We start from the raw sequence: 26252 nt of genomic DNA, 5'->3' as shown, positions 1-26252 counted from the left end.
GGTGAGTGAATTTTCATTTTTCGGTGAACTATCCCTTTAAGGTTGTGAATTAAGATTGTCACGGAAACGTGTTGCACACTCAGCCCAGCAGGTGGCAGACGTTTCTTTTCATTGACCACGACGTTTTTCCACATCCTGTTGGAAAAAGTTAGTCGTTACTCGGCGGCTGTTTACTGATACATAAAGTAACTTGTGCTGTTCATTGTTCACAGACGTGTTCCACTGAGGAGTGTGTGTTGTCGTCATGTCCTCTCAGTCAAACCCGACATGTTTCAGCGGGCTGTGTGTGTGTGTGCTCGCCGTCCTGTCCGTGGCCGTTTCAGGGGAGAAAGTTTTGGAGAGTCGCTCCGGGATGATCCAGGAGCTCCGGGCAGCCCTGGCTGACCTGGCCGGCGAGGGAAGGACCTACCTCGGCAGACTGGCCGGGGAGCAGACGGTGCTGTCGGTACAGAAGGTCAGAGATGGAAACCATGTTGTTTAACGTCAGTATAGCTGAGTGCAACAGTGTGTGTGAGGGCTGCTGCTTACAAGAACAACACAAGGGTCATGATAGAAGTACCAGCTTTCTTATTGCAACACCTTTTAACGTTCATGAATGTAAAATCACTTGTCAGCGACCACTTTTCATAGGTTTCTATATGTATCATGTATTCGTGTCATCAGTGTGTTGTCTGGAAAAAGCAAAGTGAGCAACAAAAACTTTATTTCCTGTTTCGAGTCTTCTCAGCTTTATTAATACAGAAGTTAATTCATGCATCAAAACACACCTTATATCAACATGTGGATTAATGCAGAACACTGTAGTAGTGATTTATTCATGCTTGTAATTGAATGTGACTACACTGTTATGCTTGCAACATGACGAGGGCGGTTCGACCCCATCCAAGTCTTCTCCAGGTTCAAACTTAAAAGGTGGAAAACGGACGGTCTTCCTCTTCAAAGCTCATCCCTGGACCACTGCTTGTCTTTGTCTGTTAAAGGCACATAGATCACCCCCATCAAGGGCTTCATTTTGGTGCTGCCATCCTCCATCTTGTCGTACTGCTCCAGCATCTGGTTTCCAGTGTTATAGTCATCAGTTCTTCAGTTACTTTGATATGAATAGCTATAAGTCATACAGTGATCTACCTAAGTGTGAAACCCTGAGTATTCTTCATGGAGGATTGGCCCCAACCTGGCAACCCAGATGCTGTTGTTGAGCTATGAAGCATTAGTATGAGATGTGTTTACAATTTATAAAGCCTCTTGTTTTCAGTGGAGCAGAACATATTGATGTTAATAGAGGTAAAGCAACTTCAGCCAACTGTCTTCACCAATAACTGTAAATAAAGATGGAAGACATGACAGCTCCCCTAAAGTGAAGCCAAAACACCCCCTATAGGTCATTAACCAACCTCCTTCATGTTAGTAGATGGGACATGGCCCAAACTAAAAACTCAAAGTACACGTCTAATAATATTTTCACAAAGATGGTTTGATTTATCACATTGAGGCATGTTCAACTATGCATTGCTCACGAGTTCGGTTTTAAATGAAACTGCCCTTATTATCTATTCACCACTATGCCGATGGCGGGGTGAGTGAAGTGTTTGAGTCCACAAAACACCCTAGGAGTTTCAGGGGTAAACAGTGTTGCAGCTAAATCCAATACAACTGAAGTACTGGTAATACATTTTTCAAATGTAATAAAACAACAAGAAAAAATACATAACATGCCTCTATACTGCTTGTGTGGTGTCATCCAAGTGTCCGGAAGCCCCAACATTCATATTGGACTCGAAACGGCGTCATTTACACCAAGTTTTAAGCCTAAAAGTCAGCAACCGGAAGTGGCTAAGCTCGTGGATGTAGCGATGCTAACTTTCACCCTTCGTGTGCCCTTGGGCGAGAGCTTGTGTGCAGTGTGTGTGCATTTCCGTTGTGTGCGCGCGAACGCAGCTCCAAGGAGGATATCAGAGGACATTTAGGCTAGAGACGGTGTAATTGATGCGGTTTTGAGTTGACTATGAATGTCGGGGCTTGCGGACACTTGGATGACACCACATGAGCAGTATGGAGGCATGTTATGTTTTTTTCTGTTTTATTACGCTTGATCACCAGTTACTTCAATTGTATTGTATTTGGCTGCAACACTGTTTATCCCTGAGACTCCAAAAGTGTTTTGTGGACTCAAAGACTTCACCCACCGCTCCATCGGCATAGTGGGGGGTAGATAATTACTCAAGTTTAATTTTTTGGCGAACTATCCCTTTAATTTGTTATTTGATGCCATTAAAGGGGCTGGGACATCATGATTGACAGCTGTAGATTGACTTCTGATTGGTCAGGTGATTTAATGGGTGGTGCCTCGTTACCGTGGCTTCATTACATGATCACCAAATGACATCACCAGTGCGAGATGTCAGCGCCCGTATCCAAGATATATTGGCTTCATTTTTACACAGTGAGGAAGTGGAAGTCTTCCATCTTTATCGACAATCATTGATCATCTTTATGTACAGTCATTAATCTTAACCCCCCTCTCCCCTCCTCTCCCCTTCTCCAGGCTTTCTCTCAGGTTCTGAGTGTTGTTGCAGGGAGTTTGGCCAGTGGTCTTAACGTGCTCCTACAGTATGTCTCACATTTCCTGCAGGCATCTGGAATTCAAGGTAAGCATCCTTGACAACATCACATTCACAGGGTATTTTTTTTATTACAATGCCACGCACCAATGGGCACATTATGAACAAGCAAAAACATTGTTTGGCAAAATTGCTGAAATTCCTTACATTTCTCTGGGGAGGTTTCAGCCGGCAGGCTGAGCGGGGACACCCTCCTCTGAATGTCTCATGAATGTAAGAGTTATCACCCTTTACAATAAATAACACTCAGCAGTAAAATAACCTACAGTGTGTGTATGTGTCCCTGCATGTGTTGAATAATCTATTTTCCAACCAGTCCAGTTTAGATAATATGCAGACAAAGAGACAGGCAGGTGTCCAAACATTTGAGCGCAGCAGGTATGACAAAGCAGTTCGTCGATCCAGAGGTTAAAACAGAGGTTAATATTCCGACACGGTAACAAATCTTCAGAACACAACAAAGGCAGAGAGGTGAACAGAAGAGTCTCTACCACAAACATTGAACAGCGATTTGACAGAGTCTCAGTGGAAGAGCTGGTATTTATATGCTGCAGTAGGCCGTGGAGATGATCAGGTGATGAAGCTCAGGGCTGTTGATGGATTGTCGGGAGAACAAGAATCCAGCAGCCACGCCCAGCAAACAGCTGCAGGATCATGAACAAAACCAGGACAAGTAAACATGCAGCAGGAAACAAACTAAGTGATGTGTTGTAATATCACATGGACTTGTGCTTGTCATGGCTATTTTTCATAAACTAAACAGTCAATCTTAAAAATAATCAGCTGATTGATCAGTAATAAAAATTATTGTTAGTTGTAGCTTGTTTTGTTTTATTATCATTGCCAAAAAAGACCTTATGAGCATGTTGAGACAAACCATGACAAAAGACATCTGGTCTCCAGTTGTCATATCAAAGGTGTTTCCAGTCAATGCTGACTAAAACCTCTATGCCGTCTGAGATAATGTTTAAAGTGTAACACTGTAAATCCTGAATTCAGCTTCGCTCAGTATTATTTAATCATGTCATAAATGCTGCGTCAGTCTATGATGTAGTTTAAGTGATTATTATTAATAATCAGTATTTGTTATCTATGAAGATATACTGTATATTATTACAGGTGTTTGTTCATTATCACTAACTAGTCTGTTAGCTACCAGTTAGTATATCTTTATAGACTGATTAAAATGTTTTGTTTTTATTCAGATTTACACTCATTTAGAGGACCCCAGCTTCTAAGAGGAGACATTTGATACATTGCATCAACAAGCAGTGACAGAAACATTCAACTGATCTCTGATCTTTAGTATAAAAGGAACAAACAGGACACAACTGCGTCCAAATAAAGATATTTAACTGACTAGCCTACTAAACCGGGATAAATGCAGTGTCTGATAATCAAGCCAAGATGCATAGATTAAAGTTAATCCTTAAAATGTAGGACATGTCAGGACAGGTTTGTCCTCAACACTCATTCAGATGTTAAATAGGAAAATGTTACTACTCCGAGATTCTTTTTGTTTTTAGTTTTTAATATGAATATTGGTTTAGTTTAACACTAGCTAACAGTTTGACCTAATGTGAATCCTCTCGTTTTGAATAAGTTAAATTACTTTATCATCTTCAATGAACACACAGCCAGAGACAGTGAATTAAACTCAGATATTATTGCAGTTTAACTGAAGTGTTGTCATCGTATTCCTCTTCTCCACAGTCGTCTTCCCTGTCAACAAAGTGACTCCAGAGGGGCTGATCTTTTTTGCTCAGTGGCTTCTCGTGGCTCTCATTAGCTACTGGCTGGTCTCCCTTGCTCTCAATTTAGTTGCCTCCACTCTGAGGCGGGCCCTTTGGCTACTGAAACTGGGTGTGGCCTTGGCCTGTTTTGGACTCATCCTGAGAGACCACAGCGTGGGCACAGAAACCATGGCCATCCGATTGGCTGTCCTTGTGTGCGTCTGCGTCCTATTGGGCGTCGGGACCTCGAAGGGCCCTGATGCGTCTGATAAAACTGTTCACCTGGAGGAGCAGGTGAAGATCCTGGAGACGCGACTGCGAGAGATGGAGAAGTGGACAAAGTTGGACTGAGCTGCACATGATGAAGCACTGTGGAACTTCAAGAGACAAACCTTTTTACACTTTACATGTTTTCTTTGTGTTAAAAAAAGAAATGCATTTCTCATGAGTTGTTACTGACACAATATACCTACTCAATCATTCCAGGCAGCAGATTACTGTAAAATGCTTACCAAGAACCTGATGTCACTCTTCTTATTTCACTCTCAGAAGGAAAGAAAATGAGCATATCTTTGGGAATTATTAAAAAAATGGTACCTCAACTCTTGAGAACAGTAATAATACATCCAGTCAGATGTTTTATCATGATGAGAAATGTTGTAGTCTCAGTTTTACACACAGAGGTTATAGAGGGCTGCTCTGATTCAATGCGGTGCCTACTCCCATTTAAGTATTTCAATCCTTTTATACAGAGAATCTACCATACTGCTTTTACACTCTCCCACCCCACAAACACACTAACTGTAGTGTTGTTGTCACATCCCGCCAATCTGGCTCTGTCTTATACATGGACATGGACTGGGTCTGTGGCTGACTCCACTACTGACATAAAGATGTAACAATGCCCCCTCCCCATTCCATGATCATACCAAATAACATAATACTAATAACAGGCTGGATGTGTTGTGATCGGTCCTTGAGCACAGTCCATTTTATGGCAGACAGCAATACGCTCTCATGTACACCCAGAATGACAGGCTCAAATAGAGGGCTGGTAAAGAGTCAGGCAGGACCAGTAAAAACTTAATGGATTTTTGCTGGTCTACCCGGCCACTGACGTTACGGCGTTTCTTTAAATGCCCCCAGTGGTCCAGGTATGTCCAGTGTGTTTGTGAGAGAGAAAAAGATGGAGCCTAAAAACCAGAACACTCAGTGAGCTCAGGTTTATTCCACTGTCGCTGTTATGCTGCAGTTCACGAGGCTTTATGCTGTCAACTCATGATAGTAATCGACGGAAACATTGTTTGTATCCATGTATCACATGCAGGTTCACAGATCTATTATGGTCCATAATATCAGATGTTTGTGTTGCTACATGTTTACTGGCCCCAGGATACAGCAACCTTATTGGCCTTCCCAATCATTAACAACAAATCGTACATCAGAACAATGTGTTGAAGCATGTGAATGGTCTCTGCCCAAACCTTTCAGGCCTGGAACTGAGTGTGTGTGCGTGTGAGAGTGAGATGCTCTACCCTGAGACGGCCAATCCGGCAGCACGACTTCAACTGACTGTGCTGTGTCAGTTGCCTCCAAGGCTTAACACGTTACCACACGGCCTATTCATTTTAATCGTACCATTTTCTTGTCTTGACTTGGCTGCTACAAAACACTTAATGCTGGGGATTTTGTTGTCTGCTTATTAGATACACAGACATAGATTCTTTTTTACTGTTGGAGATGCTACTCTTCTCTGATCATTTTCTCTATATCTCATATATGTTGAACTGTTTGTTACTCACTGGAATCGGTGGTGTTTGCTCTCTGGGCAGAATAAATATACTCTAAATATATTCTAATCAAGAAAACTAACTGTATACAGCTATTTTTTTTTCATTCCCCTTCCTATCAAGACATCCCATTATCATATTTTTCTTGTGCCGCTATAGCAAATGAAACTGTCCCTCTGCCTCCGTGTACTTGGTGCAGTACAATATGTTGTTTTGCCCTCTACTCTGTCTAGATCAGTGAAGTGCATTGGTCAAAGTAGGCCAGCTGTGCATGTCTTCCCATCAAGCAGTGGTGAGGAACTGGCTGCTGGGAGGTATACAGAGACAATTTGATCTGGTACATGTCATAATCCATACACTAAATAAGCTACTCTGAAATACAAATAATGACAGCAAATGTTTTTACTAGAGTTTCTACTCAGTTTTACACAAGCACTTCAGTTGAAGGATGCTGATGTCTAAGTACAGAATCGGAACAGTATCATAAATTCATTTGAGAGGAACTCCAGAATGCCACTTTATTCAGATGTTAAGTTGCACATAAATGTAAAGCATGAAGAGATACAAAATGAGAGGTAGGAGGACAATGTCAGAGTTCACTGGCAGAAAGTCCAAAAGTGGATGTGGGCCTCCAACTCTATTAACACCCACAACTATCAACTACAACTACACTTAGTGACTAACATTTGTTACATTTTACACACACACAAATATATGTATATCTTAAAAGGCATGTCAGAACATAAGGACTGGTCAAAAACACCCCATATGTATGGTCCAATAGTTAAAGTGGTCCTCACATCACAAGATTTTCATTTAATGAAAACACAGTACGTCTTCCTGTTGCTACGTGTTAGGAACATCAGATCTAGGACAGAAAGCTAAAAACCAGAGTTTGTTTTGCTGTCCAAGAAAAAGTCCAACCAAAGTTATAGATGGAGGAGAAAAGAGGCCACGGTCACCTTCATGCTAAAAGCAGCACCACTGAAAATCATTGTCCTTAGATGTTCTTAATCAAAAAGCTACATTGTCTTGAGTGTGATTTGTCTGGGACACAAGTATCAAAAGCTGTATATGGATGATGAGTAATATGTGTTGCTGTAATAGTAAGAAGGCATGAGGTCACACTGAAGGCAGTCGAAGTGGTTTGTCTGGTTGCATTCTTGTGATTAAGCTGTTATTGTTTACAACAGCCACACTTGGCAGCAAAACCAGTTCATTGGAATCACAGTGTTACTATCAGAGGATTTGGGGCTTTGTATTGACTCGTGTTGACTTATTATTTGACTGTGACATACTGTACAAATCCAAAGCACTGACTAATACAAACTATTAGCATATCCTGAATGAGCTGACCTAATAGGCATAGAATCCAAAAATGAGGTAGCTATTGTTTTAGCAATTCCCTGTCATAATATAAGTATGTACCTGTAAGGCCAGAACAAGCTGGACCTAAGGGGTGCTGCTGAGGGCCCAGGCTTGATTTAAAGTCGGCCCCAAAACCTCCTGGTTCACTATTTACCAGTTGGATTGTGATTTGCCAGTTCAGAATATGGACCACAACATCACCTTGAACATCTAGTCATGTGGTAGCTAGGGTCTGTGCTTATAGAGTCGTGTAGGAAAAGTTTTACTAATTCAATCCGTCAGTTTCACGAAAACAGAAAACCTGACACCAGGTACAGTGCACCTGCGGGGCCGCTGGTCCTGTTCACACACTGATCTGTCCCGGACCTGGTTTATATTTTACCAACAACAAAAATCACTGACGGTCAGCCAATGTTAGCTGACCAGTCATTCAATGCACAAGTAAACTGCATTAGAAAAAGAAAAAGAAAAACTGACATCCTGCAACATAACAGACCCTGGAGAGAGGGGAGCAATTGTACTGCTCCCATTGTGTTACAACACATTCTTTGTGTTGTACGTCTGGTCCTTCAATGACCAGGTCATGGATGTGTGTTCAGACTGAATGTGGAGCGACACCACACAGAGCAGATGGAACAACAGACAGACTTTGTGTGACTCTGGGATACACACAACCCAGCTAGCCTGTTGCTAGCTTCTGGTCAGATCCACTGGGCTGTTTGTGGCTCATACAAACACTTCCTCAGTGTTAAGTGTGAACACACCTCAGGGTCCATATCTCTCAGTCAGTGAAACCTCTCATCTAAGATGTGTTAGCTGCTACTGCAGAGTGATTTTCAGCCTTTCAGTCTTTTTTGACACAGGGTCCTGGTTTCCTTTTGCTATTCCTAGCCTCTGACTTTTGAGTAAATCTCAATTGTGTTTTCTGGTTTCCTAACAAGTTAAATCAAAAGTCAACTCTCGCTAATCAGATATACAAAAAAAAGGAAGATATCTACATGACCAAACTCAGTACTCCCTGTTCACGCATGACACCAACACCATCGTTAAGTTTGCTGATGACACGACCGTCATAGGCCGATCACCGGCGACGATGAGAAGGCCTACAGAGAGGAGGTCAGAGCCCTGACATCTTGGTGCCAGGACAACAACCTCCATCTCAACGTCAGCAAAACAAAGGAGCTGATCGTGGACTACAGGAAGAGACAAGGAGTAGAACACGCCCCCCCTCTCCATCAACGGGACTACGGTGGAGCGAGTCAGCAGCTTCAGGTTCCTCGGGGTCCACATCAGTGATGACCTGACCTGGACCCATCACACAGACTCCATCAGGAAGACGGCCAGACAGCGGCTCTTCTTCCTCCTTGTTTTTCTTTAGGTGTATATATATATTTTAGATATGTATATTTTATTTTAAATTTTAAATTTTGATTGAGCATTGTTATAAGAGAGCATGTGACCCAAGCATTTCATTGCAAGCAACTGCTTAATATTATCATTGTGCATATGACAATAAACTCTTGAATCTTGAATCTTGAATCTTGAAAATGTAGATAGAAAACATGTTAGTAATGTTAGTGACATCTCTTAAACTTTTGGTGAAGTGAACAACCAGGTTATTACACATGCTAACACTTCAGGAAAACACTTTCTGTCTGGAACTCTGATCTCCGAATAACTAACTCCTACATGTTAAAAGCTGTAACACTGCTGGCTGAGACTCTTGCAGCAGATTTAATACTGCAGCCTAATAACTCTTCATTTTCACTCAGTTGGGGGAATTCATTCTGATCAAGGCAAGGAGGCAAAGAACAGAATCGATGCTTTCCTTTTGTTTCCAGCGGCACCATTTTGCATCCCTGATTTGAATGCTTTGACAGAGGGATGCAAAATGGTGAGGGGGCACTGTAACATCAAAGGAAGGAAGCTGCTTCAGGATTCAGCTTTCCTACAGGAAGTTGGTGGAGCTATCGGTTCCACTGATCTGGAACTTCTGGGCATCGGAGGAGCTGAGGGTGTTGGTGGAGGAGGGGTGCACAGGAGCCACAGGACAGGATGCTTCAGCCTGGGGGGTGGAAAAAAAAATACACGTTTCCACAATCATATCGGACATTTCAAATTGGTGCTGTTAACTGACATTTTGCAACTGATGCTGTCGCTAACCTGTCATAACCACCTTAGCAGTCATGTGGGAACAAAGAAAATCAGAAGGCTGATGAAGTATGTCAATTTTCATGAATTTATTTAAAATTTAACTGCTGTTTTTTATTTTTTTTATAACAAATGTGTCTAAATATGCTTGTTCTAATCTTTTTTATACTTAATACTACATATATTTCAGGACCCCTCTTGGTGTCTTACAACCCATCAGGGGGTCCTGGCCTTTCATTTGTCAACAAATGCACCAGCCCACCACGTGTTTGCTCTTTGATTGAAGACTAAACTAACTTTCCTGCCCTACCTCCAGATCACTGAAAGCTCTCCCCAGACACACTATACACTCGTGTGACGAATTGAGTCAGTGCGGAGAAATACACAGACATGACATACATGGTTAAGTTCTTTCACGTAGACAGTACAGATTTATGATCAGCTATCGTCTGACAACGAAATAAATATACTGTCTGTGAGTGACTAGTATCTGATCAGTTTGACAGTGTTGTTATATTGGAAGGAATTTATCATTAAAATTGATGCTTTATTTCTTTTTAACACAGGCAGAGCTGTGTCATCCTCAGTATCTCTTAGTTCTCGGGACATTCTGAACAGAGTTGGTTAAAGTTTTTTGGGGGGTCTGTGACTGACTGACACATTGAACAAGTTTGAGAAGAAAAAGTGATAAAAGGACTATAATAAAATATGTTAACAGTGTCCCCCAATATCAATGAGTTCAATCATTAGTGGAGATGGTGGCTTTTTTTTATACATGCGCAGTTGTACACAGAACACAGAAAAGCAGGACAACAGAATGTAAAGTAGAAAGTCAATGTCTGACAGATTGTTAATATTGTGGTTATGGCAACAAATAATTCACTGTATGTGAAACACTGAGAATTGTAAAAAATGCTTCTGGTTCATTATGAAACTGAAGCAGAGAAGGTGGTCCCTCAATGTGATGTGGCCCGGGACACATTCATGCCACTGATAAAAGAATGTGGCCACCTCCTAATGTGGTCTGAGTGATCGGACCTCAAATGTGTCCTCAATGTGTCTTAGGTGTGTTCTCACTTAGAGCTGTCCACTTGTGATCAGATCACTCAGGATGGACGTTAATATCAGGTCTGTGTGTGTGTCTGTGTCTACCCTACCGGTGGTAAAGTCAGCAGCGGTTCCGCAGGTGAGGAAGCCATATTCTCCATCTTGACCTCTTCTTTAAAAGGTTCACTGGCTGATGCTGGTGGAGCAGCGCTATACATGACTGGAGCTGGAGCATAGCCCTACATACACACCGCAAACACACACACACGCACACACACACACACACACACACTGTTATCATATTCAGGGAATCACGCAGCAGTAGCAGGGTGAGCTGCTGGGTCATTTCCACACTGAGCTGCATTCACTGATGGACATATTCTTAAATCTGATTGTACACAAGTGATGTTTGCAGGTTTACAGGTCACAGATAAGCTGAAGGTTGTTTTCACACCTCTCTGTCCTGACCTAAGAGTGAAGACTGAAAACTGCATCACAATAATTGTTAAATTCATTCTCATTCTGAAACACAGCGGTGTGCAACCACTTGATGGCTGGATGTAGTAATAATTGACTAAAAACAGCATTTATCCCCAAAAACTCATAATTAGCTTCTAAAACCTGAGTATTGATACAGATTCAGATGGAATCTAGAAAGTCACACAGTGGAGTTCATACCACCGCCAAGGTCAAACAGTCCCCTCATGAAACCACATTCAAATTCACTAGATCCAGATTTTTTGTTGAATCTGCACCAAATGCAGAGTGCAAACACTAAATAAATATCAGTCCCCTAAACAGGGGATCTGACTTTTGTCATCAAGATCCATGAATTATTCTCTGAGGTATCAAGACAAATGCAGAAAAACGTTCTATCTCACAACCTAAAAGAAATTGGAAAGAAAATAATTCTGGACCTGCCCTCTGATCTGGAATTGCAATTAATGAGTTTTTCCTTGGCCATGTCTCATCCTTCCACCAAGTTTTGGGGAAATTCATTCAGTTGTTTTTGTGTAATTTTGCTCACAAACAAATGATGAAAGATGACAACATATGAGGCAGAGGAAATAGTAGTTAATATACCTGCTCGTACTAGCATTATAGCTCCATTTATTATAATGCAAATTAATGGGTACTGGGGCAATGTGTTGAATGCTACGGCTCAAGTTATTTAGGATATGTCCAAATCCACTTCTGATAGTTTAAAAAGGTCATTGTGCCAGGCGCATGGGTCAAAAAGGTTCAGGTTATAATATCAGTCCACCAAGGTAAAAGCTCACCTGACCTTTAAAGGGAATGGGAGATGGCACTCTGGTTGGTTTATTGCATGTCAAACGTAGCAGTGCATTAAGATTTAAAGAAGTTAATGTCTGTTTATGCAGGGGTTGGATTCACTCATTTCATTTTGCTACAAATATTGTTTCTTCAGTTTGTTTGTTTTTCAGTAAAAAGATGGATGGAGACCCACAGTGGTCATAGAGAGAAAATGCTATGGGGCTTTGGAGAGGAATGTTGGTGTGTTTGTTGTCTGTGTATAAACACCTGAGCTCCAAAATTATTAAAAAACGTGGAAAGTAATAAATGGTTCTTAGCTTTACAAATTCTATGTTATATCAGCAATTCAAATCATTTGTATACTTCCTTATTGAGCAGGGAATGTAAATATGATCAATAATATCAGATCAGACTTGGCAGATATCTATTATAAAGGATCAAAAAACAGCTTTGGGACATCTCTGCTTATTATTCTCAACACTTATACTGACTCACACATAATTTGAAACCATTTGTGTGGTTCTACAAAAACACACAGATCTTTGTAAACTCCTGCAGTTTACGGTCAGCATAGGTGATGTAATGCAGCCAAAAGGTCAAATGTCAAGTAACATGACATCCTCTGTGACATTCCACAAAGTTAAAGATTGTACCATTGGAGCTCCAGGTCCGGGGGGATACTGGCCTGGTGGTGGACCATTCCAATATGGAGGCTGGGCAGGGACGCCCATAACTGGACCAGCAGGATAGCCAGGGTTCTGGGGTGGGTAAGCTGGGTTAAAACCCTGTAGAGGGAGACACACAGGAAATAAGGAGTCCAGAGGAACACAGAGCACGAGCCTGGCCAGGCTGGGCCCATCGAGTCTACCGATGTTTAAGAAAGAACGCTTGGAGCATGATACTAACAGGTGAGGGTGGGGGGCCGTTCCACTGTCCTGGGCCAGCAACTGGAGGCGGAGGATAGACTGTAGGACCCTATTCAGGAGCACACAACCACACACACAGACGTGTACACAAGAACAGATGCATTACACAGTCAGTTCACCAGTAATTTTCCAGGTCATACTGAGGCTTGTTGACCATGAAGTTATTTATCACTACAGTGATGTAATAAATGCGTGTTATTTACCATGCTGGGGTTAGGGCCATGGTAGTACGCCTGCAAACACAGAAGAACACTTGTTAATTTAGTAACAAAGCACCAACAACTTACGACTTTATTGTTATTAACACTGGGCACAAGCCTGGACACTTGACCAATCACAGAGCTCGTTCTTCTTCACTCTCCCCCCTCCCATTCAGACCCATTTCCACCTGTCCTGAGCCTGGTTGGGCCAATCACGACCATTTTGCTAAAATGGGACGGGTTTGATACAATGACTGATGGTGGAGTAGCCAATAGCAGCACTGCTAAAGAATTTCATTAACTAATGACATGGCTGACGCTAATGTGCAGAGGTCTGTAATCCAGACAGTATTAAACAAACTGCACGCTGTGATCAGTTTGCATTGGTCGCTCTGCACTACATCACACATTCAGCTCCTCAGATGGGTTGTAGCTCTGTTCTGCCACTGTTAATACCGCCCCCTTGGAAATCAACAATGAACTGATAGGATACAGACCCACCCCCAAATATGAACTGCTCGTCTGATGACAGGCTACATTATGACACACTGCAACATGTACATAAAGACATGTTTGTGCTGTAACAACATCCATGACCACATAAAAGTGATTTGAATCATCTCACCGGCCCTGGTTGTCCAGGAGCACTGTACGGAGGAGAAGGTCCAACAGGACCAGGAGGAGGATGGAATGTATCTGGGGTCATCTGGAAAAAAGGAGACACGGACAATGACGCAACTGATTGTGTCAGGACTAAGACTAATAATTACAATAAATAATAATTGATTGTCTTTCGATTATCCAATCAAATTACTCTCTTGTCTTTAAAGTGTAAAAAAGCCTTCAACCAAGAGTAGAAAACCCAAATATATTTGGTTGACACAGCAAATCCTCACATATGAAGTAGTGGAGGTGTTTAATATTATTGCGCACAGTCTCATACATCTTAAATAAATTACAAATATATATATTGCATATATATATATAAATCTAAAGTCTAAATGTTTACAGCTCTTTACATCCTGACTTTCACAGTGAAATACAATGACACGACTGACACATAATTTTACTTTGATTTTGTGCTTTGTTTGATTTGATTACTATTTGATAGTTAATACCAATATTTTTTTGGGGGGAAAAAATCAATAGTTTAACTCACAGACACTGACCAAACCAGAGAAGATATTTATACGGACTGAAATTTCACTTTGCTGAGAATTCAGCTTTAATGTCTGTTGTTTTTTTTATCTCTGACCTCGTCAATCCCCACAAGGCAACACAGCAGAAAGTCATGATAATAAAATGATTGATGGTAAATTCAGGCAGATGGCAGCTTATGAAATGCTAAATGAGCATTCTAATTTCAGGTCAAACTATTATCCCTACAAAATCCTGTTCTGTCACATTTAAATTGCCCCAGGGATTGACTTTATACATTGACTGAAAGTGCATAAAACCTGCAAAACGCTGTTACTCCAGACAGAGACCTACTTGTCTGAGTCGACTGTTAGTACCTGAAGAGTCCCAGCATTCGAGCCTTTCTTCTTGAAAATCTTCTTACGACAGCAGCAGCAAATCCCAGCCGGGATACCGAGCAGTAACAGCAGAGCCATAAGGGGGTTTCCTTCTGTGTGCTCATGGCGGTCTGCAGTGGAAAAGGAGCAGGTTGTTTGTCTCATATCTTTAATGATGCTGTGAAGGAAGTGAGGAGCAAATTAAAAGCATCACCTCCTTGGTGGAGGTAATAAAGCTTCTGTCACGTGTGATTATGTGGCATCATCACAGTGAAAAGCAGCATAGGGGACTTTCTATGTTTCAGTTCACTCATCAGAAACTGGTTTGCTTGTCGCACCACTATTCTCATTGCATTTTGATAACATGCTGCTGTTTTCAATATTGACAACAGGTTCTAGTTGTATCCACTCATTTTAGCAAGCTCCCCCTGTTTCTGTTTCTACCAGAAGCATCCCCAAACACCAGTGTCCAGCTTACATTGCCATTATTGGGGGTTTCAATGGCATTTTGTTATTGTTATATAAATAAACTTCCAATATCTGCTACCACTCACCCTAACTAAAACTTACAACTGCCTCATCATTGACTCCCCCTCCCCTCCCCAGGAGAGAATCAGTAAAAACTCTGTCCTCCCAGGCCCAAGCAGTTATGGTCTTCATGCAATTTTTCTGCACCATCTCACACAGTTGTCAATGAATGTATAACATCATTATAACATCATTACTGACTCTCTTCCTTCTCTCTCTAGCCACCCCCCTTTTCTACTGCATCAACAGCATTGTGACCTCACCTTCCATCCAACTCATTCACTTTACCACCCTGCCATTTTAGACCTTAACCTTTAGCAAAATAGCAGTGCTGCTCTTATCTTGCAAAACGACTAAACTCAACTCAGATCTACTTCCAGGTTTTGACTCAAGTTAAAGTCACAGGTAGCCTCGAGCTGACTGCACAAAATACCTCTGTCTGACCCACTGATCTGGACAGCGATAGTAGTCCTCCTTAGCCACAGCCACAGATTGTACTCACTCCTACATTATGTCTATGGAGACAGCACTGACATATCAACATGTGTATCTTTATGCTGAAACATGAAATTTGATGTGGCTGCAGATATTGATCCAGGACTGTTGGCTTGTTGTGTTTTTAATGCAGTGTTCCTTTTTTGCATCATTATCTGAAATGTCAGTCTAATAATCCCAGGAACAGATGTTCAGTGAATATGAACAGCGGAAAATGACACATTGACAAACTATCAAGGAACCCGATGCAACTAATTCAACTGTCTGTGACTGAATTTTTTTAAACAATGTTAATAAATAATGAATAGTTTGATCTGATGCCCGTTACTTTCCTATAGCGGCAGGTCTGAGCTGCTGCAATAAGAATTATGGATGAAAAAGAGCCGTTTTTAAAAATACATTGGAAGGCAGTTCTTAAAGCCTGGTTGGTCGTATTCTGTGTGCTTATAATTTTCTTCCCGCTCATGGTCAAATTCACTGACTGCAGACCAGTGAGGGGGCCCACCTGTCAAGTCCATCCTGGTAACAGACACCAGTCGGCTTTTGCGGTCTCTCAGAGAGTAATGTCCCTGATCACTGTAGTTCACATGTTTGATCTCGATGTTCATGGAGTGGGTCTGAACCCGGTCCCAGTAATCTGGAAGGTCACGGGACACCGGAGCACCATCACGCACCTGAGGGAGACAAACATCAGTCGGAGCATCACTCAAGATCACCAGCTCCAGTTTTGCACTAACAAAATGACACAAACATAAATATAATCCAAAAGTGCTACCTCCACTCCTGTATGTATTATTAATATTGTTCCTTGGGGTCAGTTAACAAACCTCACAATGGATGACTCATCATCTTCATTTATTCCATTTTTCATTTGAGTTTGGCTCTAAATTACTTTAGTGAAGAAATACAATCCACTTCCTGCAAAAGAGTCTGCAGGACTATCCCATTCAACACTTCAGCTCTGTGCAAATACCTAAATATGAATATTTCCAGTACATATGGAATATAGAGACAAGTGCAACCCCCTATTTCTTCACCTTTAAAAACCCATCCCCACATCCCATCCCTCTGCTCATCCATCCATCTTACCAGTGTAATGTTAGCATCCTCTCCAGAGAAGGCGAGATCAGCATCGGCCAAGTCGATGCCCTCCAGTGAGATGTAGAGACTCTCTCCCGCTACACACTTCAAATAGTTTTGTCTTTCTAGAATAGAGAGGAGAAGAATAAAGTGACAGAGAGGAAAGTAAAGGGAAGATTCTTTTTGTGTAATTTGTAATTCTGCTTTTAGCCTGAGACAAATTTAAAGAAAATGTAGAATTTCGAAACTGGGACTCATTTATAACTGTTGCACACAGACAAAATGAGATCTGAAAGATACTAACGCCACTTCACACGCAAAAGCTGAGCGCTATAAAAACAAACACTTATAGAAGAATGTTCACGCTTGTAGTTTAACTCTGACCCATGTGTACGAACATTTTGGAGAAGGGAGAGTGGCAATGCAGATGTGAGGTGGTGAATTGAAGCCAGTTGATTGATTCACTTTATAATGAACATTAAAACCAGCAGTGTTATTTGTACTTCCGCAGTATAACTGTTCCATAAGAACGTTCAATGATCAAAGATATAAAACTTAGAGTAAAGCTCCTCAATGTCGGAGAAAGAACAGTTGCGCTTCTTCTCGCTTGATCACATGATTCATAAGAAACCATTGATCAGCAGGATCATTTGACATTCATGATGGGCTTGAATGTGGGCATGTAGAGGGCGGGACATGAGGCAGATCCTTGTACGCACGTTTCCAGGTGGACTGATTTATAAAGGGAACATTGCATGAACACAGCTATATAAATATGATTATCTTTTGGCGTATGTCATTTTTGGCTATTGTTTGCATTTTCACTTTTGGTATGAATATGTACTGTTGGATAAGTAAGGGCCCAGGACTCTTCTTAGAGCTGACTGTCAAACTGCGCACTATGAGGAGAAGGGCCTTAGTAACGAAGGAGACCAAGAAGCCTGTAGTCACTGTCAGTCCAGTGGCTGAGCTCCAGAGATTGTGTGTGGAGAGGGAAGAAACTTCCAGAAGAACCATCATCACTGAGGCACTCTTCTTAATCGGAGATTCACCTTCTGACTGACAATGACCCTACAAACAGCCAAGATGATACAAGAGTGGCTTAGGCAAAACTCTGTGAATGTACTTGCATGGCCCAGCAACAGCCCCAGCTTGAACCAAACTGAACATCTCTGGGGAGACCTGAAAACAGCTGCCCACCAACAGTCCCCTTCACACCTGACAGAGCTGAGCTTGAGAGGAGAATGGCAGAAATCCAGGTGTCTAAAGCTTTTTTTATATCCACGAAGGCTGTAAATATACCCAGAGGTGCTACAACAAAAAAACTGAGAAAAGAACCAGAATAATACTGTCAAAGTGACAGTTTTTCTGTTGAATACAAATTAAAAAATATCTAATTCCGTTTTTGCTTTATCATTATGGGGTATTGAGTGTAGATTGATGAGGAAAACAATTAAAAAGTTTAAGCATAAGGCTGAAGTATAACAAACTGTAGTCTGATATTAGCGGACAATGAGTGAGTGAATATCAATTTGGAATAAGGGATGAAAATGATAAATGGATTTGTACACTTTTCTCCCCTTAACAACCACTCAAAGCAAATTACACTACAAGTATCATTCACCCATTCACACACACATTCATACAGTGGGCAATAAGGGGCAATTTAGGGTTCAGTGTCTTGGAGTGGAGGAGCTGGGGATTGAACTCGATCAGAAAAGTGAACAACTAGCTCTACCCCCTGAGCCACAACCACCTGAGATCATGTTTGACATCAGACAGACATTTAAGGAGGCATGGAGGAGTCTGGTTAACACAAATTATATCCTGGATGGAATAAAGAGTCACTTCACTCAAATAAGACAGTCATTATTTTACCACAGACACACCGTTGTTGGTGGTGTAGGTGGTCCAGCAGCAGGTTTTTATGTCACGGCTCAATTACTGCAGGTCACTTTTACAGTTTCAGAAAGAAAGCAGCAGAACCAGCCCATTTCAAACAAGCAGGTTTAGTACAGACACTGTACTAGTTATTATTAAATGTCTGAAATGACCAGTAGCTCATGGTGGCTGACTCCTCTTGTGCTACTGTTTTTCTACATCTACCACTGTGACTTTTAGCTGGTGTCCAGTAAAACTTTTACACTGGCTTTAAATACTTTAAAGTTCTTAAAGAACAAATGGTTATTAGCATTCATGGATAATATAATGCTTGGGTAACTTACTTGTGACGGCCACTCTGAAAATGGAGATCTCTTTATGCCAAAAATCTCTCTGGACGAATGTCCCCTGGTCGTCATAAGTCACCTGATAAAACCATACAGACCATGTAAATACATTGTGAGCATCAAACATCTCAGGCTACACTCTAAGTGTCTTGTTTTTGACAACTTGTGAAAAAATAACTCTGCCTGATTTAAGAATCAGTTGTATTCCCAGAGAAATAAAACAAATGATCTTCTGTTACCTTGTCAAGGTACCAGCGTCGATCAGTCCCTGTGCCAGACACCTTGCCTTTGGTCGTCCTGTGAGGACATCAACAGCCACATGTAAATACATAAGTTACAACAATGGAAATGACTCAGCGTCACTCCATTCTGTCCATAAGTATCAGGTGTCCCTGACTGGCTCTGACCTGGATCTGCTTTTCTCCCAGTAGACCAAAGTCCTGCTGGGACCATCTGCTGGGGTGAACTCCAGCTTCTCACAACTCTTTGACAGGTAGATCTTCAGCTGGCGACCGTGGGCTAAACTCTCATGGTCATGGACACCATAGGACTCTAAATCAAAAGCAAGAGGAGAGAGACAATGAGGCACAATTTCTGAGTGCTAACATGATTTTTAGAAATGTGGGGTTAAGTCCTTTGTAGTGGTGAACTTGTGTCCTCCAGCTTTGTAATTCACATGTGTGACACAAAATTGCAACATGCAGTGCAATAACACCTATTAAAAAAGAAATCCATAAAGTGCATCTTTTGTCATTTTTAGAGAACCACAGGTACAATTCATAACAATACTGATGGCACCATTTCAGCCTTAATAGTAATTATAATATCAAACCCTATCACTAGACAACATCTAAACATTTCCATTTATTTATTTGATAGAATTTTTTTTTCCAATGTAATATCCAAGCCACAGTAGATCAGGAGAAGTTTTCAAGAAAAAAGTGCCTCAACAGTCATGTTCCACGTAACATGGAGGCGAGTTTTAGCCTTTTATAAGAAAGACTTAGAGACAGACTCATTGAAAGTGTAACCGATTACACAGGACATTTTACAAGAAAAGATGTTTAGTGAGTTTTAATCAGATTTAGTATTGATGATATTGTTTTACACAGTGTGCTACCACTATGCACATAAATTAACCAAATGGGGTATATATCTATACAACAATGAAACAGACAACGGACCACTGAGTTATGTAACTGGAAAGTGACTGAACACTGTGTAACAACAGCAACACCAACCAGCGCTGCGACCTTATTTGCTTTGCATTGTCATTTGATGCACTGTTAGTTTATATATATTGGTTATATGTGCTTTCAGGTATGGGCATGGTTAAGTTATTAGGGAAAGATCACTATTGCATTTAATTAAACACTAATGTTGGACTTGTAACCAAACCGACCAGTGGTGTCATAGTGTACAGACACACCTAACGTCTTCATCTCAGTTACTGGATGACAAATAAACCATTGCAGAAGACTTTAGTATTAAACATGTGAATCAGCATATACAGAACCAGAGATAACATGTCTTAAGACTTTGTTAATCAATTTAGCACTTGGTATGTGCAGGTTTAAATGCTTCTCACATTTCTACTTTCATCACAGACTCTTGCATGATGTTCCTTTGTGTTTGTTATTGGTTTTGTTAAGATTATAAATCAAAGAGTAATCAAAATGCTTCATGTTCCATCTGACACAAGAGACAATAGGAGCATGAAGTAAATGAAATTTTCTTTGAGAAAGGGTAATGCAAGGATGGATAGATAAAGAGAGAATGTAGTAAACAGCAAATGTATCTTTTGGCTTTATTTGTATTTTGAAATTTTGCAGCCCCAACAATCTAGCAGCTAGCCGAAGGTGTAAATGGGCAGAACTATGTCACAAATTCATATACCTGCATCCCTACCCTCACTGTCTGTGTTAATTTAGAAGTCTTTGCATGCAATGCAATGAGGACTGCTCAGTAGCTGACTTTGGTCTTGTAAGTAGAGGAATGATGAGACAGTACTCACCCACACTGAGGGCAGCCGCCAGCAGCATCACAACAGTCCACATCATCTGCAGGCACACACACAAGAGTTCATGAGATTCAATCTATAATGCTATCAGTGTAGACAGACAGACAGATGATTTCTTTTACAGATATGTCCTTAACATTTATTGAGACATTTCAATAAAACCAGAAATGTTATCCTCATAGTGGCACTAGATGAAATGTCAGAGGATGACCAGTCATTTGGAGCACACTTTCTGTCCCTGACATCCCACTGCTAACATGGCTAAAAAAACTACTTATCAGGGCTTTAAGCTACAAATATTCTTTAGCCACAACTTATTAATCACCTACCTTGGTTGTAAACTGAAAATGGCTATAACATGGGCGCGATCGATAGTAACTATTGGTTATTGTCTTCGATTTCACTGAATCTAGATACATTGTTCTGAAATGGGTTGTGTTGATACACTTTATATATGTTGAAGAAGGAAATATTATTTGACTTCAAGATACCACTGATTAAAATGAAAATGCCTCAAGGATCCACTGGTGTCTTCTTTTCTTTGAAATTTAGTGTTTTATTAGCTAAAAGAGCGACTTAACAGCTTTTGGCAAATTCTTCAGCACTGTATACCAAATCCATTTAGCAAGTTTCTTGCGTTCATGTGTTTTTCTTCAGGAGAGACATTTAACTGCTTTAGAATCTTTGCCCCATTTAACCTGACTGTTGATCATTTAAAATGAAGGTTGTCAACTATCTACTCAGGCCCTGCTGGTGTGTGTGTATGGTGTGTGTGCATGTGTCTGTGTGTCCGTGTGAGAGGGAGAGAGTGGAGTCAGGAGGAGGCAGTGTCATTTGGACACAGTGTTAGTAATCTGTTTACTTACTCACAATCTACTCTGACATGGACCTCCATAGTAAAGGGGCGACTGATAAACTGCTCTGTTCAAACATTGACACGCGACACTCACAGAAGTGATAAGCGATCACATCTGTGGGAGGCTTCACTACACTGTCTGCTGTTTAATCTTAACAGCTGGACCTGTCAACCTGTAAAGGTTCGGTTTCATTCATCCAGTGCAGAAGGTCAAAGACATAGACCGCGCTCCTATGCAGTCAGTCACTGATAACTGACAGAGGTTTTTTGGACACCACTGCTAATGGGATCTTTGACTTTTAGTACCAATATTTAAATGAGTGCATGAGGACACACCAACCCAGTGTAGGCTCCAAAATCGACCCTAATATATACAACACCATTTCCTTGTGAGTGTCATAAAAAGTTATTTTCCTTCACAACACACCACTGATGTTTTTAATGTCACAATATTACCTGGCCTTGTTCAACTTAAAAAGGAATCCATGTAGTTCACTTGTTTCTTATCACAACACAGTCTTCAAATTCTAATTAGGATTTAAATGAGGGAGTAAAGCAACAAAAGGCCGACAACATGTTTCATGGCAGGTTATGGTATTGACAGTATTTGACACTCAGTGCCACAGACACAATTTGGTACCATAAGTGTTGAGTTGGTTTGATGATGAAGACAGGAGAGACATGGTCTTCATTATACACAAAGTGTTGAGGTGAGCTGAATTCAGAACCAAAGAAAAGTCCCTGCTAACTAACCTGAGCCCTAACCACCAACTACTCACTTCTCAATAAGTTCCTGAACCAAAGAACGATCTGACTTTTTGAAGAGGTTTCCATCAGTCTGGTCTGTGTGCTCTCAGTCTGCACCTGTCAACGTTTCAGCTGCTCCGTTTCTATTCTGAGGGTTTGCTGCATCTTAATTTAGCAGAACTGCACCAATGACATTTCTCAAGCTATGCTGCCTCTGTATAGAGCTTTGCAATAATTAGACAATTCATCAATTGATCAGGTGACAAATTTAATGGCAGCTATTTTGATAATTGAATAGTCATTTTAACTATTTATTCATCTAAAACTTAAACAATTTACAGTTTCAGCCTCTCAAAATGAGGATTTGATAATCTCCTTTCTCATATAGAAAGGAGATTATCATACAGAGAGTATCTTTGGGTCGTGTGATTGTTCTGCCAAAACACTATTTTAAGATATCACCTAAGTCTGTGGGAAAATTAAACTGGCTCTGCACATTATTTTCTGACCTTCACAGATCAACGTGTGTTGTATGTTTAACACCGTACACATCGGTCCGATTTTGTATATTCTCCACCTCTAAATGAAGCATTACATTTGACACTATGAAGAGCAGCAAACCATATAAAAGGTCGTGAATGAGAAATCACACACAATAACGCTGCCATCTTCCGCATCTTGAACCAGTCTGCACAGAAGCTATCAGGGGATGATGCATGTATCAAGGTCCCACCAGTACACACGCTCAACCAATCATGAGTCAGTCTCAACTGTCAATCATCCAATTTTTATCATCATCAGCATCATAAACACGCCCACTGGACGTTCTCTAACTACAACATTTGCGTTCTAACATACTGCCCTACTCCAGAGGATTTCCGTAGCTCAGTGCATGTTTGAAAGCAACTCATGTTAGCCGACCAAACTAAAAACAATCAAACTACATGTTAAATAAATGCTGGTTTGATTGGTAGAGCATGTATATCTGTGGGACCTCGATACTGCAGCTCCATTACTGGGCACTCTTACTCAAAAATGCACTAGATGGCATCGGGACATTTTGGCTTCATTTCTGGATGATGGTGGAGATGCGTCGTCCATCTTTATTTAAAGTCTATGTTGTGATTAAAGGTCCAGTTTGTAAGATTTAGGCGAAAGGGATCTATTAGCAGCAATGGAATATAAAATATTACTAATGATGTTTTTATTCGTTTATAATCATTACATTACATTACATTTCATTTAGCTGACGCTTTTATCCAAAGCGACTTACAATAAGTGCATTCAACCATGAGGGTACAAACCCAGAACAACAAGAATCAAGAAAGTACAATCTTCTTCAAGAAAGCCAAACTACAGAGTGCCATATAAGTGCTACTAAAGCGCTACTTTAATTTTTTCAAGGTATAGTTGGAAGAGATGTGTTTTTAGTTTGCGGCGGATGATGTATAGACTTTCTGCTGTCCTGATGTCATTGGGGAGCTCATTCCACCATTTAGGAGCCAGGACAGCAAATAATCGTGATTTGTTGAGTGTTTAGCTCGCAGTGAGGGAGCAACAAGCCGATTGGCAGATGCAGAGCGGAGTGGACGGGCTGTGGTGTATGCTTTGACCATGTCCTGGATGTAGACTGGACCCGATACATTCGCAGCACAGTACGCAAGTATTAGTGTTTTGAAACGGATGTGGGCAGCCACTGGTAACCAGTGAAGGGAGTGGAGGAGCAGAGTAGTGAGTGAGCTGCTGCATTCTGGATGAGCTGCAGAGGTCGTACAGCACAAGCAGGTAGACCAGCCAGGAAGGAGTTGCAGTAGTCTAGGCGTGAGATGACCAGACCCTGGACCAGAACCTGTGTGAGAAGAGGACGTCTTCTCCTGATGTTGTCCAGCATGTATCTACATCCAAATGTATGAATTGTTGTTCTGATTAGCCTAAAATGAGCCCTTTATATTTACATTGGGAGCAGTTCCTCTCTATGAAGGCCGCCGGACAGTAGTCCAAACTAGACACACTCAACACCTTTTCAGTTTTTAATGATAATCAAAGGCTGCCACAGGTTCTCCTTCCTGCTTGGTAAGGGAGGGTGGGCTGACGGGTACACGCTGAGCCTTTAAATCACTGGACACAGATGATAATATGATGAACTGGGTCTTACACTACGCAGGATATTATGTGGAGACGCTCCCACTACTGCTGATATTTCGGACAGTACCTGAAAGCCGCCCCGCTTAGAGAGGGGACCGCTCAGTACTCCGACCCTCTGGTTTGATAGAGAAAGACAGGGAATGGAGGTATGAGGACCCGGAGGACCCGCTGGAGCCTCTGGTCCGCTGCACCTTTGTCTCGTGTCGTGATGATGTGTGGACATGGTTCCACGGGCGCGCGCTGCTGCTGTGAGACAAACCGGAGAGGTGTGGCCGCGTGCACGGACAATAACGCGTCAAAAAAAAAAATAACATTCCTCTATAATTAGAACCTAGCGGGAGCGCGCAGGTTGGTGGAGGACAGGCCGGGCCGAGCCCTCACTGGCGGCGGGACCCGGGGTTACGGCGGCGGCGTCTAAGGGCGTCTCCGCTCGGTCCATCAGGCTCATCGGTCCGCGGCGGATTGTTTGTGAACCGGTGGATGAGTGAAATGTCCCCGCAGCAGACACCCACTCTGCGTGGAAACGAGTCCAACCGGTTTGATACCGTGGACGTTTCGGAACAAAACATGTCTCCGTTGAAGTCGCGTTTTGTAAAGAAAACATTCAACGAAACCAACACACACACACACACAAACACACAAACACACACACACACCCCGGGAAAGCCTTCAGCCTCTTACCTCCTCTGTAGTCCGTCCGTCTGTGCTGGGTGAGTGTGGGTTGTGTAGCAGTGATGCAGGTTCGTGTGTCTGGGTTGTGTAGCAGTGATGCAGGTTAGTGTGTCAGTGAAGTGAAGACACGGCAGCGTCCTCACAATCCTCACAGACCGTAGTGACGAGAGGGTGGAGTGCTGCCTTCACGGAACTGTCGGAAAAATCACAGACCCCACATTGGAACTTGGTCGGTTGGTTGGACATTACTTGTGGAGGCCCACAGGGGTCAGTACTAGGGCCAAAATTGTGTGTATTATATATTAACGACATGTGCAAAGAATCAACAATATTGATGTTTGTTTTATTTGCAGACGATACATATATGTTCTGCTCTGGAGAAAATGTGCAGCACCTTTTGGAGGTGGTCATATCAGAAATGGGTAAACTAAAGAAGTGGTTCAAACAAATTATCATTAAATTAGAACAAAACCAAACTTATGATGTTTGGAAATCGTACAACAATTCAACAAGTTCAAATCATTATAGCTGATGTCAGTTATAATGATCACTCCGCTCTGCATCTGCCAATCAGCTTGTTGCTCCCTCACTGCGAGCTAAACACTCAACAAAATCACGACTGTTTGCTGTCCTGGCTCCTGAATGGTGGAGCGAGCTCCCCAAGGACATCAGGACAGCAGAAAGTCTACATATCTTCCGCCACAAATTAAAAACACATCTCTTCCGACTATACCTTGAATAAAAAATTTAGAAAAACTCTAGCACTTTGTAGTTTGGCTTTCTTGAAGATAATTGTACTTTCTTGATTCTTGTTGTTCTGGGTTTGTACCCTCATGGTTGAATGCACTTATTGTAA

At 41.6% G+C, this 26252-nt stretch overlaps 2 protein-coding genes across 3 annotated transcripts; one reads left to right on the top strand and one right to left on the bottom strand.

The window, feature by feature from the left end:
- The first annotated feature begins 106 nt into the window (after nucleotides 1-106).
- tmem109 (transmembrane protein 109) lies at nucleotides 107-6222 on the top strand. The gene is made up of 3 exons (XM_035176763.2): nucleotides 107-454; nucleotides 2546-2648; nucleotides 4335-6222. The coding sequence occupies exons 1-3, from the start codon at nucleotides 245-247 to the stop codon at nucleotides 4703-4705; spliced, it is 684 nt and encodes a 227-aa protein (XP_035032654.1). The 5' UTR covers nucleotides 107-244; the 3' UTR covers nucleotides 4706-6222.
- Nucleotides 6223-8937: 2715 nt separating this feature from the next.
- wu:fc21g02 lies at nucleotides 8938-25589 on the bottom strand. 2 transcript variants are annotated; one of them, XM_035183714.2, is made up of 14 exons: nucleotides 25406-25589; nucleotides 20971-21016; nucleotides 19364-19508; nucleotides 19196-19253; nucleotides 18954-19035; nucleotides 16738-16853; nucleotides 16154-16322; nucleotides 14626-14756; nucleotides 13737-13817; nucleotides 13115-13144; nucleotides 12892-12960; nucleotides 12639-12770; nucleotides 10821-10949; nucleotides 8938-9577 (listed from the first exon to the last, which is right to left on the bottom strand). In XM_035183714.2, exons 2-14 carry the CDS (start codon nucleotides 21014-21016, stop codon nucleotides 9461-9463), a joined length of 1305 nt encoding a protein of 434 aa, XP_035039605.1. In that variant the 5' UTR covers nucleotides 25406-25589; the 3' UTR covers nucleotides 8938-9460. The 2 variants fall into 2 exon arrangements, with proteins under 2 accessions (XP_035039605.1, XP_035039613.1); XM_035183722.2 differs by lacking the exon at nucleotides 25406-25589 and adding an exon at nucleotides 22612-22821.
- Between the last annotated feature and the right edge of the window lie 663 nt (nucleotides 25590-26252).

Source organism: Hippoglossus stenolepis, chromosome 2 (genome assembly GCF_022539355.2).
Source record: "Hippoglossus stenolepis isolate QCI-W04-F060 chromosome 2, HSTE1.2, whole genome shotgun sequence".
In the NCBI taxonomy this organism is placed as follows: domain Eukaryota; kingdom Metazoa; phylum Chordata; class Actinopteri; order Pleuronectiformes; family Pleuronectidae; genus Hippoglossus; species Hippoglossus stenolepis.
Note: the sequence above shows the minus strand (reverse complement) of the source record. Positions and strands in the feature narration are given on the sequence as shown.

What these genes read in the sequence shown, in the direction of transcription:
- tmem109 (XM_035176763.2), top strand. Translation starts at nt 245, where the DNA reads ATGTCCTCTCAGTCAAACCCGACATGTTTCAGCGGGCTGTGTGTGTGT. An exon ending in CGGTGCTGTCGGTACAGAAG is followed by an intron (nt 455 to 2,545) that starts GTCAGAGATGGA and finishes CCCCTTCTCCAG; the next exon opens with GCTTTCTCTCAGGTTCTGAG. An exon ending in GCAGGCATCTGGAATTCAAG is followed by an intron (nt 2,649 to 4,334) that starts GTAAGCATCCTT and finishes TCTTCTCCACAG; the next exon opens with TCGTCTTCCCTGTCAACAAA.
- wu:fc21g02 (XM_035183714.2), bottom strand. Translation starts at nt 21,016, where the DNA reads ATGATGTGGACTGTTGTGATGCTGCTGGCGGCTGCCCTCAGTGTGG. An exon ending in CTCCTGGACAACCAGGGCCG is followed by an intron (nt 13,145 to 13,736) that starts GTGAGATGATTC and finishes CTGTGTTTGCAG; the next exon opens with GCGTACTACCATGGCCCTAA. An exon ending in ACGGCCCCCCACCCTCACCT is followed by an intron (nt 12,771 to 12,891) that starts GTTAGTATCATG and finishes CTCCCTCTACAG; the next exon opens with GGTTTTAACCCAGCTTACCC.